Here is a 14,652-nt window from a genome sequence, read left to right as displayed (position 1 = left end):
TAGCCTAAATACCCAGGGCACAGATAACCCTGGGGATTAAGCAGAGCAGCTCACAACAGAGCTGGGGATGAAGAAGGAAAGAATGAGAGACGGGACTTGACCTCTATGGTTTGTTCTTAATGAAGATTTGGCAGGGCGGTGGAGGCTGCTTTCCTCTTGGACCTGCTCCCTACCAACCAGGACTGAAATCTGGGGAAGCTGTCACAGTCATGAGAACGAACTAGGACAGTAGAATCCAGGCATATTAGGACTGAAAGTGACCTCAGGACATGGGCTGGTAACGATCATAATAATAGCTAGCATTTATATAGCACCTACTGTGCACCAGGCACTGTGCAGAGTGCTTTATAAATACAATCCTCATAATGACCCTAGGAGGTAGGTGCTTTTATTATCCTCATTTTACAGTTAAGGAGACTGAGGCAGACAGAGGTTAAAGTGACTTGCCCAGGTTCATACAGCTGGTTAAGTGTCTGAGGCTGTATTTGAACTCGGGTCCATCTTGACTCTAGGCTTGGTGCACTATCCACTTCACCACCTAGCCGTCTCTAACCACCTAATATCTATTACAATATATATGTGTGTATACATATGCATATGTATATATGTATATATACACACATGTACATATATGTATGTATGTAAGGTCCAAGAAGAAAGGGACCTCAGAATATAGAATATCAGGACACAAAGTTATCAGAGCTGGAAAGGGATCTTTTAGACCAAGTTCAAGTCTATTAATTTACATGATGAGATACTGAGGCCCAAAGGGATGAAGCAAATTGCCCCAAATGACAAGATCCAGTACTAGAATTCCTCTCTCCTGTTAGTATTCTCCTAGGCCACATTGCCTCAGTTTCCCAAACTAACTCTAAAAGGATTATTTTGAACCTGCCTTTGATTAGGACCAGGCACACAGGGAGCTCACACTAGGCATAAGGTCTGCTGGGCACCATCCTAGCCCCTGTTCTGTGTCCCACAGAAACGTGGGCCCAAAGGGAAAGTCAGAGTGTCTTGGCAGGGTTCTTTGAGCTTCATATGTCTCTTGTTCCTTTTTAGTGATTCCTATCCTGACATTAATTTTGCTTTTCTTTTTCCTGACAGGGGCCTCCTGGAGTTCACGGCAAGAGGGGCAAGATGGGTAGGCCGGTAAAGTTTTTCCTTGTCTATTATGCAGATTTTGTTGAATGAAACCAAACCATACCACAAACTAGTTGTTTTTGTCTGACTTGGCAAGGTAGAATTTGGGGGGATTTCCCATGATTCCCTTTGGAGAGTTTTGATTTCTGGTCTACTCTGGCCCTTTTCCCAGCCTCTGTATGTGTGTGTGTGTGTGTGTGTGTGGGAGGGTGGCAAATGGGGAAGGGATGCTGTTTCTCTATAGGTGTATACATGTGCCTTTCTTTTCTACATCTGTGTTTTTTCTACCTGTCTGTCTAGATCTGTTTTTTCTTGATATACCATGCTTACTAAATGTCTTCTACAATTCTACATCTGATTACCTTGTTCTTGGTCATATTGCCCTAGACTGCCAGTCCTATTCCATGGGAAGGAGAGGAAAAGGCAAAGACTTGACTATGCATGTGCTAGTAGGGTGACTGCATCGGCTGCTATATCAGAAAGTACCTTTCCGTAGCTCACTGAGTTAGGGACTCAGTCCAAGTCGACAAGCCTTAATCATCTGCCCCGTGCAAGACACTATGCTAGGCACTTAGGGATGCAAGAACAAAAAACGAAAAGCAGTCTCTGCCCTCAAGTTTCTATTCTATTGAGGGATAAAATATGTAAGCAGAAAGTAAGTACAAGATGAAGGATAAAGAAGACCAGGGAGGGGTCAGGAAAGGGTTTTTCATGTAGGATGGTATCTGAGCTGAGCCCTGAAGGGAGCTAATTGTTCATAAATCAACATTCATTAAGTGCCTCTTATGTACCAAACACTGTGTTAAGTGCCAGGAAAGAAAAAGAAGCAAGAGAAAGTTCCTGCCCTCAAGGGGCTTACAATCTAATGGGGGAGACAACATGCAAACAAATATATGCAAAGCAAGCTACATACAGGATAAAGAGGGAATAATTAAGAGAGGAAAAACACTGGAATTAAGAGGGGTTAGGATGCCTTCATCCTGTAAAAGGTGGGATTTTAGTTGGAACTTAAAGGAAGCCAGGGAGGTCAGTAGTCAGAGTACAAGAGGGAGAGTGGCCCAGGCATGGCAGACAGCCAGGGAAACGCCCGGAGTTGAAAATGGAATGTTTTTTTTGGTGAGAGAGCCAGAAGCCCAGTGTCACTGGATCAAGGAGTATGTGTTGGGAATAAGATTTAAGAAGACTGGAAAGGTAGGAGGGGGGTAGGGTAGGAAGGGCTTTGAATACCAAATGGAGCATTTTGTATTTGCTCCTGGAGGCAATAGTGAGCCACAGGAGGGGCTTTTAAGAGGGGAAAGGGAAGAGAGAATTCATTCCAGGCATAAAGGATGGACTGTGAAAAGACTTGTCGATAGGGAATGGAATGTAGAGTTCAGGGAGCAGCAAATAGACCAATTAGGTTGGAACATAGGGTATATGAAGGGAAACAAAATGAAATATCCAGCAAGGTTGACTGGAGCCAGATATGAAGGGCTTTAAATGCCACATTAAGGAGTTTGTATTTTATCTTAGATGCAGCAGAGAATCATTGAAGCTTCTGCCATAGTCTGGTAGAAGGAGAAGCTCATTCATATCCTCTTAATTTGGTTCTGTAAGCTTGGGCAGTAGATAGAGTGAGATGGTCGGGGTTTTTTCCGCTGTAGGAAATTGAGCAGAGATTGGACTTCATAGTTCTGCTTTTGGTGATGGCGAGAGAAATAAGTGCTTCTTGAAATTATAGACCATAATTAATTAATATAATGAAGTTGGGAGGAGCTTGAGAGATCATCTAGCGCAGGCATGGGGAACCTGTGGCCTCTGGGCTACATGTGGCCTTCTAGGTCCTTGGGTGAGGCCTTTTACTGAGTCCAAGTTCTACAGAACAAATCCTTTTATTAAAGGGATTTGTTCTGTGAAGTTTGGATTCAAAGGGCCACACTTGAGGACCCAGAGGGCCACACGTGGTCTCGAGGCCACGGCTTCCCCACCCATGTCCCAATCTCCTAATTTTCCAGATGGGGAAACTGAGGCCCATAGAAAGGCGGCGGCTTGCTCAAAATCACATTAAGTATTTAATGGGTAAAGCTGGGGTCAGAACCCAGATCCCCCGATCTTCAAGCACAAAGAGGCATGGGATGTGGTCTTTGCCTTCAAATGATTCACTTAAAATCTCGGCTCTCAGTGGCCCTGTGAACTCATTTCTTTGCAGTGATGATTTGGAAGGGTATATTAGTACTCATGGAAGCTCCTCGTCTCCTACAGGACTGTCTGGGTTACTGGAGAACCTCTTTTTGCTGTCTCTGTGCTTGTATGTCCTTGGGCCGGTGGCATTCCTCCTCGGGGTCTCAGTTTCTTTATCAGTGAGATGGATTAGATGATCTTCGAGGTCCCTATCAGCTCTGACATTTTATGAATCACTAACCAGATTCCAGCAAACTGGGAAACTTCAGCTAGATATATTGTCTCTGCTTGGAGTTTCTTAGCAAGTTTTGAGGGATGTATTCTCATACTCAGGATATGGCCTTCTCAATACATTCCAGCTGTTCCTCTCCTTTTCTTATCATTGTCTGGGATATTTTTTCCCAGCCATAATTTACATTTGCTGCTAGGATTTCTCCTTGGAATGTGAAAACATTCAGAGCCTCATCCATCCTTCCTTTCCCCTACCTTTAACACCCCTCCCCCCAGAAGCAGGAACATTCCCGACTGGTGGCCCTCTGGGATTGGATGGCCAACTATTTTGCCTAGTCCCCATCCCATGTAAAGAGCTCCAACTCTCCCATTGTTATAGGTTCCAAGATAGAGGACTTGGACTTTAAAATGATGGAAAGGAGAGAAAAGAAAGTTCTTCTAAACTCACAGAACCCAGTTTTTGTCCATTTTCTCCACAGCCCCAAATGGATTATCTTGCATACTCTTTGGGAAATTTTCACCCCACTTTGAAAACCATTGATCTAGAAGGCTGTTATTAGTCAGCCAGCCAATGAATATTGAACAAACACCTGTTATGTGTTAGGCACAGAGCTAAGCACTGAAGATACAAAGAAAGGCAAAGGACTGTTCCTGATCTCAAAGATGTCACAGTCTTATGGGAGAGACAACATGCAAAAGACATGTACAAATAAGCTATGTACAGAATAAATTGGAAAATCAATAAGGGGAGGTCAACTGATTAATCAATTAATACAATAAAGATCTCCATATCTTTCTATATCTATAGTATTCCATGACTTTCCCTGGTTGTCTGGTTCCCCCAACTCCATCTCAGTCCACAAATTTGCATTTAACAAACACTTATGAAGTGTCTACTCAGAGTTTTATCCTGTGCTAATGGCTGGATTTGAATTCTGTTTGAGTAAAGGGAGGGCTCTTGGGAAGGCTTCTGCCCCATTGGTAGAGGAGAGCCAAAGTGGGACAGCAGAGAGAGACTGGGACTGAGAGGCAAGAGAGACAAGCAATCGCCCCAGATGTGCAGCCCACTTGTCATGTGACATCAGGCGAGTCACCCAACTGAGCTGGATTTTAGTTTCTTCGTCAGTAAAATGAGAGAATCGATCCAGCTGATCTTCAAGGTCTCTTCCAGTTCTGAGATTCTCCGGGTCTGTGACTCTGGGAGAGATTGATTGTTATTGGCAGGGCTCTGGTGTTCTCCCCATTCCGCAGCACTGACCACAGCTTTGCTGCAGGCAGAGAACAAGCCTCTGGCCTCCAGTTACTGGAATAGACCTGCATTTTCCACATTTGACCACAGTTATGCCTGCCTGACTTCCATGGAAGTGCTGACATTGGGATTCCAGGGAATTGGGAAGAAGAAAAGCTTTTTCATGTCGGATATTGTATGTTTCAATTCTGTTGACGTAGGGAGGGGAAGTTCCTCTTTCTGAGAGAAAGTAGTTTCCCAGCTCCAGGGATGGTCATTTCTACTGATTTTTCCCTCTCCATCTCTTGGTCCATTCTAGTTGGCATCCCTCCATCCTCCACTCCCTCACTCAGAACCATACTAAAGTGTCTGCTTTCCCCTTAGAATGGAAAGAAATCTCCAAGTTTGACATGAGACTGGAGGAAGCCATGGTATTGATGATAATTAGCATAGTGCCTTAAATATAGTATGCAGTGGGGAGATGTTTATTGCTGTGAATGGCTGCCAGGCATAGTGGGAAGAGAATTAGATTGTGGGCCCAGAGAACAGGGATTGAGTACTAGCCCTTGAACCTGCTTTGGGACCTTGGACAAAATGTTTGTTGGGTCACTTTCTTTCCCTGGGCTACAGTGTTCTTATCTATAGGATGGGAGGATTGGACTAGATGGTCCTGGAATATTCTGCCAACTCTAAGGTCCCAATATGTTAAGGCCCTTTCTAGCTCTGAGATTCTGGGAGAGGCAGAGTAGTGGAGTGGAGAGAGGATTAGACGTGGAATCAGAGGACCCAGGTTCATATCCCACTACTGATATCATGTCACCTTTCTATGCCTTTGGTTCCTCATCTATAAAATGAAGGGTTGTACTGAATGGTCTCTTAGGTCTCTTCGCTCTCTAAATCTATAATCCTACAATCCTGTGATGATGATTTGTTTGCAGTAAGAGTCAAAGGAAATGAAGCAAGCTTCTCTTAGTGGAGTGGAGGGAATGGGATGGGATGAAATTTGGAGGATTCTGGACTGGAGTACCTGGACAGATGAGTTGTCTTCCTACCCCCTTTCATTACTTCATCTATTTCTGTCTCTGTGCTCCAGGCCTCTTTTTTAAATTCATCAAGAGCTGCAGCTGGCCCTACAAAGGCTTAAGTAACCAGCCAGATAATTCTGGCTGATAAGGCTTTGTGAATGAGCAAGAGGGTTTGGGGACTGAAACAGTCCATCTGGGTGTCCTTGGCATAGCGCTAACCAGAAAGTCAGTGTGAGCCCAGCCCCTCTCTTGCCTTCGAAGCAATTGGATGGCTGTCAGGTATACAGGGCCCAGCAATTGTGTATGGGGGTGGAGGGGTGTTCAAACTGGCTGCAGAAAGATAGCCACCCACTCACCCCACTGTCAGCAGCCCTGTGATGTATCTGGCATAGGGATCCCTCTTATCTAAAGTGCCTAGGGCCATGAATCACCATTGAGGACTGTGAAAATAAACTTTATTGTTCCCCAGAAAATCAGCTTTAATAGCCAGCAAATTTATTTTGTCTGTCTCTGACATGATTTAATGTTTATCATATGATTTCATATCTGTAGATTCCAAAATGAGGTGATCAGAATGGCCCCTGGTGTGACTTTGCCAGGCTTCTTACATCCAATACGAAAGTCATGTCCTTCAGAGTGCAGCATCTGAAGGCCAGGAAGAGCCTTGTGAGGTCATTAAGTCCATCCCCCTGTAACAGGAGAGTTATGAGAGTTAAAAACCCAAACCTTGGGGCAGCTAGGTGGTGCAGTGAGTAGAGCACTGGCCCTAGAGTCAGGAGGACCTGAGTTCAAATGCAGCCTCGGACACTTGACACATTTACTAGCAGTGTGACCTTGGGCAAGTCACTTAACGCCAATTTCCCTGCCTTCCCCCCCTGCAAAAAACCCCCTAAATCTTGTGGTAGAATATGAAGATAGTAGGGAATAAAGGAGGAAGGACCATCATTTAGGAGAAAATTATTTTTCTCCTTAAAGTTTGAGTTTTGGAATTTTGTGTTACTTATTACTGAATAGACTAGCATGGGGATTAGGAATTATTTTAGTTTCTTTTTGACAAAGTTGGCAGTTAATCTTTTCCCCAGGAACATTCTTATTGACTAATAACCTCTCACCTCCACCTTTTTGCATACTTGTACTAATCAGTCTTTTCTAGGTTTGGGTCTTTTGTTTCATTTAGAAGGCATGCACATCAAATAGTTCAGTTTACTGTGAGTGTGATTTATCATCCTTCCCACTAAGGCCACGCCATAATTTCTTGGGAGCCAGGGAACTTGTAAGGAATTAGGATAGCCGAGGCTATATAGAGGGAACAATTACTTCCCACTTTTCCCCTTCATGGAATAGTTCCAGAATTTGAATCTCATAATCATAGAATGTCAGCCCTGGCAAGAACCTTAGAATATAGAATACAGAATTCAGAGCTCGGTGGAGCCTTGGAATAGAGTGTTAGAACTGGAAGGGGCCTTAGAACAAAGAATGTCAGAGCTCGAAGGGAACTTTGAATTCAGAATATTAAAACTGGAAGGAACCCTAGATCATAGAACATTATAGTTACAAGGGACTTTCAAAGATCATCTCTTCTAACCACTTCATTTTACATATTTTCCTCATATGAAGTCTAAGGAAATGAATTGACTGCAAGGTCATCACTGGTTAGTGGCAGACCAGGAATTAGAATAGATGAGATAACTGTAGCCTTTTAAGGTTGAGAGACTTTCTCAGGGTCACACAGCTAGTAAGTCATAGGGCTGGAAACAGAGCTGGGTTTCTTTCATACTAGGGCGCTGCTCTTTCTGTAGCACTAAAGTGGCAATAGGGAATCATAGATTAATGTCTCGCTCAGGCTGGGCACTGTATCTACATTTTAGCAGGGCCTTTTAGAGATACTACCTAACCCAAAGGAGCAACTTTCATAGGGATTTCAGGCTAGTAGGAAAGATATTTGAAGGCAAGTAGGTATTCTGAAATCACACCCCATCACATAAAGTAGGCCTTGCTTCTCAGACACCTGGGGAGAGGGGCCAAGTGACTATCTGGCAGCTATGTGACTTTAGCCTAAGAGCTAAAAAGTTTTCTCTCTGCCCCCAATTAAGAAGGCTTGTCGCTCTGATCTTCTCAAAAGCTAAGGGGAAAATTGAATTCTTGTTCCCCCCAGACCATGTCAGGCCACCAAGGGAAAAGTTGGCCTCCCAAATGATTATTTCTTCTATTAAAAAAAAGAAACAGAAAAGAAAAAGGAAAAAGAAAGAAATGCGTTATGGTTTTTTAATGAGGAATCCAGGTTCGTGTTTTTTTTAAAAAAAAACTTGTCTTGGGGGCCTGGCAAGATTCCGGAAAGGTTTCTCTGCCTTTGTAGCTTTGCAGGTGGGAAGAGGCAGAGGACTTTGTGAGGCCCTTTATCCTACTGAGCAAGCAAATGTCCACTTGGTGTTCTTTGGATCTCGTTTGCTAGCTCAAGTTTTTGGTAGCAAAATTGCCCCAGGCCGTGGAAAATGAGATTCCTGGGAAGAGTTGACCATGGAGCCTGGTGGACATGAAACTGGAAGTTTGCTCTAAGGACTCACATGTTTCACCCTAGCTTCAGCTTGTGCTGGCTAATAAACAAGGACTACACTTATCCAGTTATTTATGGTATGAGGTCAGGAACTCTGGATTTTAGTCCTGGCTCATCTCCTATCTAGACTTTGAGTCACTTTTCATTTCTGTGGGCCGCCTTTTCCTCATTTGTAAAATGTTACTGTGTTAACTGTCATGTTTCTTCCTGCACTGATGTTCTTCGGTCTGACAGTCTGTGTTCTTCTATTTCTTCCAGCTCTAACATTCTCTAATTCCAGAAATAAGCATTCTTTTTGAAATCACATTTTCCTAAAGAGTATAAAATTCTAGTCCCGGAGTCAATTTTCTCTTTTGGGAGTTTTTCTTTTCTTTTTTCAATTTTCTTTTTTGGGAGTTGTGGCAACTCTTTTGGTCCCTTGTAAAAACCTGGAAAGTTTCAGTGATAAGTAATCCCTTTGAGGACAGGGAGTTTTGTTTTTGGCTCTGTGTCCACTGCATCCAGCACCATGTATGGCCTTTAGTAGGTTCTTAATAAATACTTGTTGATACTTGATCGATTGACTCATGACATCCAGCCTGCAGCCTACAGTCTAGAGAACTAAGCCGATCATACTGTCAACAAATGGTAAATATTTGTTGTTTGTAGATCAAATCAGTTTTTTCTTTCAACAAATTTTGTTAAATACCTACTGTGTGAAAGTTCTATGCTAAGCAATGTAGAGGATGTAGAGATGAATAAAGCATGATCCCTGCCCTCAAGGAGCTTATAATCGAGTGGGGAAGATAAGACACCTACAAATATTTATTAAGTACCTATTGTATACAAGACCCTGTGCTAGGTAATATGGAAGATGTAGACATGAATAAGGCACAGTCCCTGCCCTCAAGGAGCTTACAGTCTAGTGAAGAATAAAAGATACTTATTCATACTTACTAAATGTCTACCGTATACCAGACCCTATACTAGGTAATGTAGGGGATATAGAAGTGAATAAGGCACAGCCCCTGCCCTCAAGGAGCTTACAATATAGTGGTGAAGATAAGACATCTACAAATATTTATTAAGTACCTACTGTGTACAATTCCCCATGCTAGGTATTGCAGGAAATGCAGAGATAAGACATGATTTCTGTCCTCCATTACAGTCTAGCAGGGGAAGACATGACACACATATAAGTATATAAATATAACATAAAACAGAACATGATAAATGCCATAGGAGTGATACACGCTAAAAAAGAAGTACAGAATCTGATTTCTTTTTTTAAAATAACTTTTACTGGTGTTTTTTATATCACCAAAGTATCCCATGTATCCTTCTCCCTGTCTCTACCAGACAGTCATCCCATAGAAAAAATAATATATTTTTAGAGAGGAAAATAAATCAGCACAACTGATCAATACATTGAAAAAGTCTGAAAATACATGCAAAGTATAATATCTGTGGACCTCCTACTTTCACGAAGGGGTAGGTTGGGGGTATCTTTTTATAGATCTTTGTTCAAGTACTACCTGATCTTTAAAATTTTATCACATTTACTTTTGATTTTTCATGTTCTGTTTTTCTTTCCATTTTTACATTGTTGCAGTCACTGTATATATCGTTTTCTTGGCTATTCTTAGTTCACTCTGCATCGGTTCGCATAGATTTTCCTACACTTCTCCGTATTCATCACATTCATCATTTCTTACAGCACAATAATATTCCATTAAATTCATGTACCATAATCTAGCTATTCCTCAATTGATGGCTATATATTTTGTTTTCAATTCTTAGCTATCACAATGGAATCTCTGGTGCAAACTGACATTTTAGTCAGTTTATTTGCATAATTCCAAATTATTTTCCAAAATGGTTGTACTACTTCACAGTTTCACCAACAAGGTATTAGTATGTTTATCTCCCCCCAATCTTTTCAACATTGACTATATTCACATTTTGTCATTTTTGCCAATTTGCAGGATATGAGATGAAACCTCAGCATTGTTTTGATGTGCATTTTTCTTATTATTTGTGATTTAGAGCATTTTTTTCATGTGGTTTTGCAGTTCTTTTCTTAAGAACTGTTTGTTCATATCTTTCAACTATATTGGAGAATGGCATACATATACATACATACATACATTTATGTATGTGTGTGTATATATATATATATATATATATATATATATATATATATATATATATATATACCTACACACACGTATATGCATACGTACATACATGTGTGTGTATAGTTTCTATATCTTGGATACCAAACCCTTATCAGAGAAATTTGATACAAAGATTTTCCCCTCATTTTACCACTTCCCTTCTTATCCTAGATGCATCAATGTTGTCTGTGCAGAATCTTTTCAGTTTCAAATAATCAGTTATCTATTTATCTCTTGTAATTGCCTCTGTCTCTTGTTTGGTTAAGAATACATCTCTTATCCTTAGCTGTGAAAGGTATGTGATGTGTTTCTCTTCTAATTGTTTTAGAGTGTGATTTTTAATATTAAGGTCATATATCTATATAGAATGTATATAATATTCCATTAAGTTCATGTACCATAATTTGTTTAGCTATTCCTAAGTGTGTGTGGTTTAAGGTGTTGGTGTAAGCCTAATTTCTGTCAGAATACTTTCCAGTATTCCCAGCAGTTTTTATAAAATATGGAGTTTTTCTCTAGGGTAAATTCTATTTTCTACTTTATCAAACATTGGGCTATTGAGTTTTATTATTTCTGAATCTCCCCTGTCTAGTCTGTTCCATTGATTTATTTGTTTATTCTTTAACTAATACCAGATGGTTTTGATGACTGTCGCTTTATAATATAATTTGAGGTCTGAAAGTGCTATTTCCCCTTCATTCTTACTTCTTTTCACCATTTCCCTTGATATTCTAGATATTTTTTTTTGTTTTTCTCAATGAATTTTTTTATCAAATTCTATAAAGTATCCCCTTGGTAATTTGATTGATATAGCATTAAACATGTAAATTAATTTTGGTAGTTTGTCATGTTTATTATGTTAGCACAACCTAGCCATGAGCACTGAATATTCCTCCAGCTATTTAGGTTGTTCTTTGTTTCTTTAAGAAATTGAATCTACATGTCTCTTGTGTGCTTTGGGTGGTTGATCCCTGATATTTTATGCATTTTATAATTATTTGGGATGGGATTTCCCTTTCTATTATTACTACTTGTATTTTGTTATTATATAAAAATGCTATTGATTTTTGAGAATTTATTTTGTAGCTTGTAACTTTGCTGAAGTTGATAATTGTCTTCATTAATATCTTTGTTGATTGCTGGGGTTTTTCAAGTAAACCATAATATCACCAGCAAATAAGGGATAATTTTATCTCCTCTTTACCTATCATTATTCCTTTAATTCTTTTCTCTTGTCTTATTGCTATCATCAGCATTTCTAGAATAATATCAAATAATAGTGGAGAAAGTGGGCATCCTTGCTTCACTCCCATATTTATTGAAAGAGGCTTTAGTGTATCCCCATTGCATAAGATTGCTTGTTTTTAGTTTTAGATAGATGCTTTTTATGATATTAAAAATAGGATGATTTCCAACTGAAGTGGTAAGGGGAAGTGGCATTACAGAGGTGGTGGCATTTGATCTGGGTATTGAAGGACAGGTAGGATTTCAGTAGGCAAAGATTTGGGGGGAGAGCATTCCAGAGGGAGCAGGAAAATACAGGACATGTTTAAAAAAACTGATAAAAAATTCACTTTGACTAGAGGATGGGATCATATTGGAAAACAGTGAGAAATAAAGGCCACAAATGCCAGACTAAGACTTTTTCCTATAGATCATGGAGAGTCAAGCATTAGATATTTTGAGTAAGGGAGTCAAGTAATTAGAAGTAAACATCAAGAAGAATAAATTTGGCAGTGATATGTAAGTTAGATAGGAGGGAAAGAGACTCAGAAGCAGAGACACTATGGTAGGAGGCTGATACTAGTTCAGGAATGGAGATGAGAAGCCTGGTCTGGGATGGTGGCAGTGGCCCAGGAAAAGAGGGAGTGGATGGGAGAGAGATTGCCAAGGAAGACTTCCTGAGGCAATGCCACTCTCTGGGAGGCAGAGTTTATGGCCCTGGGCGTGAGTTCTATGAGGAGCTCTTGGGGTCTCCTGCCAGAGGGAAGTAGGATAGGCCTTCCTAAGTCTGGGAAAGGTTTGAAGGTTGGCCTGCCTGGAGGTAGGGGCTCGTAAGCTCATGGACTTATCGCTGGAAGAGACCTTAGAAGTCATCAAGCCCATCCCTTTCATTTTATAGTTTAGGAAATTGAGACCCAGAGAGGTTGTCTCTTCCCTAAAGACAGTAAGCAGCAAACACCATGCCCTTTCCACTGTAGTAGGCTGCCTGGAGGCTCCTGCTAGCACTTTTGGGTCTACAGTAGAAGGAAAAAGGATTTCCCTCAGCTTTTATGAAACATGGTACTACATGTGGGGAACCTGTGAAAGGTAAGGGGTACCTCTTGCAGGTCCCCTTCTGGCTCCACTGGTCATCATTTAGCTGAAGAGGACCCCCAGTTTCCCTAAAACCTAAGTGGGGATGGAAATTAAGAAACCCCATGGCTGGATGCCCGATAGTAGGGAGCTGAACTCACTCTTTTGGCTCAGAGAACAAATTCTTCTGACAGAAGAAAATGAGACTAGAGAGGGATAACCTCCTTCCTTGTTCTTCATTTTGGCTGAGATGGAGGCTCTTTCCATCAGGGAGCACAGAGCGACCAGACAGAAAGACACAGTCAGATTAGAAATAAAAACAGGAAATCAGAGCCCAGCTCTGTACAAGCAGCCTTAGTGAGAGCCAGACTCATGGGACAGGTTGCTTGATATAGAACGTGTTACCCAGAGGTGACCTAGTAGTGAAAAGGTAGCTAGCTGCATGACCTTAGGTAAGCCATCCATTTAATTATTCTGGGCCTCAGTTTCTTCTTCAAAATGAGAGGGCTGAGACTAGATGATGCTCAAGTTCTGAAATGCTATTATTCTCTGACTGTATGATTTTTTTGGGTCTTGTCCATTAATAGTAACCACCACCACCACCACCACTGACAACATTTCAACAGATCATAGCTATAGAGCTGAATATGAAAGCCCATTCAGTCTAATCTCCTTGATTTTCCAAAGCCCTGAAAGATACCTGTGGCTTGCCCCAAACGTCACATTGGTAGTAAGTGGCAGAGCTGGGCTTTGAAACCAGGCCTTCTGACTCAGAATCAGGTCCTCTGTGATTCTGTGTGTGCTGTTTCCTTTCAGTAGTTCAGTGATCTGTGACTTCCTAAGTCTGCTCCTTCTCTAAGTTAGTAAAAGGTCTTTAAGAATCACTGTGGTTAAAAAAAAAAATCCATCACCTCGTGGCTAATCTAAGCCTCTCCGAATTTGGGGAATTTGGCGGGGTTGTTCCTTGGACAGCAAGCATACATAATCCGTCACTGTATCAGGATGGGGACTGGAGCTACAATTTCATTGATGTGGGGAAATCTTGAATGAGGGAACTCCTTATTCCCCAGCAGGTTGACACCTTCTCTGAAAGAGTCTTAGAAAGCGCCAAGCAGGTTGTGACTTGCCCAGGATCATATATAACCAAGATGTTTCAAGGAGCGACTTGAGGCCAGTTTTTTATCCACTGTGCCATCCCTACCTCTTCCAGCTGTGATTTCTATTGGTTGCTTGAACAGACACTTAAACATTTTGTTCAGAAATATGGCAGTGGAGTTGAGGGGATAAAGTGAAGAGCTGGGTTCAGCTTAAGGATACAAGATAGTCATATGTCCCAAGGATTAGGGAAGTTAAAATAGCCTCAGTAGCAGAAAAAGGAAATGTTTCTTGGGGTTGACCTGATTCAATCCAATCTATCAAATATTTATTAAGTAGCTACCATGTACAAAGCACTGTGCTGAGTGCTGGGGATACAAACTCTAAACAAAATAGTTTTTTCCTACATACTGCTAGGTGCTGATAGTCTGCTGGGTTGGAGGAGAGGGAGTTGGGATGTATCATGCACGCTGGGGAATACACACAAAGCACGTGCAGAGTGAGGTCAAGTAATTACAAGAGGTATGGACCACTGGAGGGATAAAGAAAGGCCTCGAATGGGAGATGGAACATGATACTTGCTTTGAGGGATGCTGGGAACTCTGCAGACAGAGGAGGGAGTGCATTCCAGACACGGGAGGCCACCTGGGTAAAGACATGGAGGTAACCGTTGGAATGGGAAAAAGTAACAAGCCAGTTTGCATGGAAAGAAGAGTGTTAAATAAGAGTAGAAAGGTAAGTGTTGAGCTAGGTTATGGATTCTTAAGG

The 14,652-nt window shown here is 41.3% G+C and overlaps 1 protein-coding gene across 1 annotated transcript in view; it reads left to right on the top strand.

Moving 5' to 3' along the window:
- The window catches only part of COL27A1 (collagen type XXVII alpha 1 chain), a 234,115-nt gene that overhangs the window by 76,127 nt on the left and 143,336 nt on the right, over positions 1 to 14,652 (top strand). Inside the window, exon 12 of the mRNA XM_036749857.1 lies at positions 1,105 to 1,149. Within this exon, the coding sequence (XP_036605752.1) occupies positions 1,105 to 1,149 (45 nt within the window). The remainder of the gene's footprint in view (positions 1 to 1,104; positions 1,150 to 14,652) is intronic.

This window comes from Trichosurus vulpecula, chromosome 3 (assembly GCF_011100635.1).
Source record: "Trichosurus vulpecula isolate mTriVul1 chromosome 3, mTriVul1.pri, whole genome shotgun sequence".
Lineage (NCBI taxonomy): Eukaryota > Metazoa > Chordata > Mammalia > Diprotodontia > Phalangeridae > Trichosurus > Trichosurus vulpecula.
Note: the sequence above shows the minus strand (reverse complement) of the source record. Positions and strands in the feature narration are given on the sequence as shown.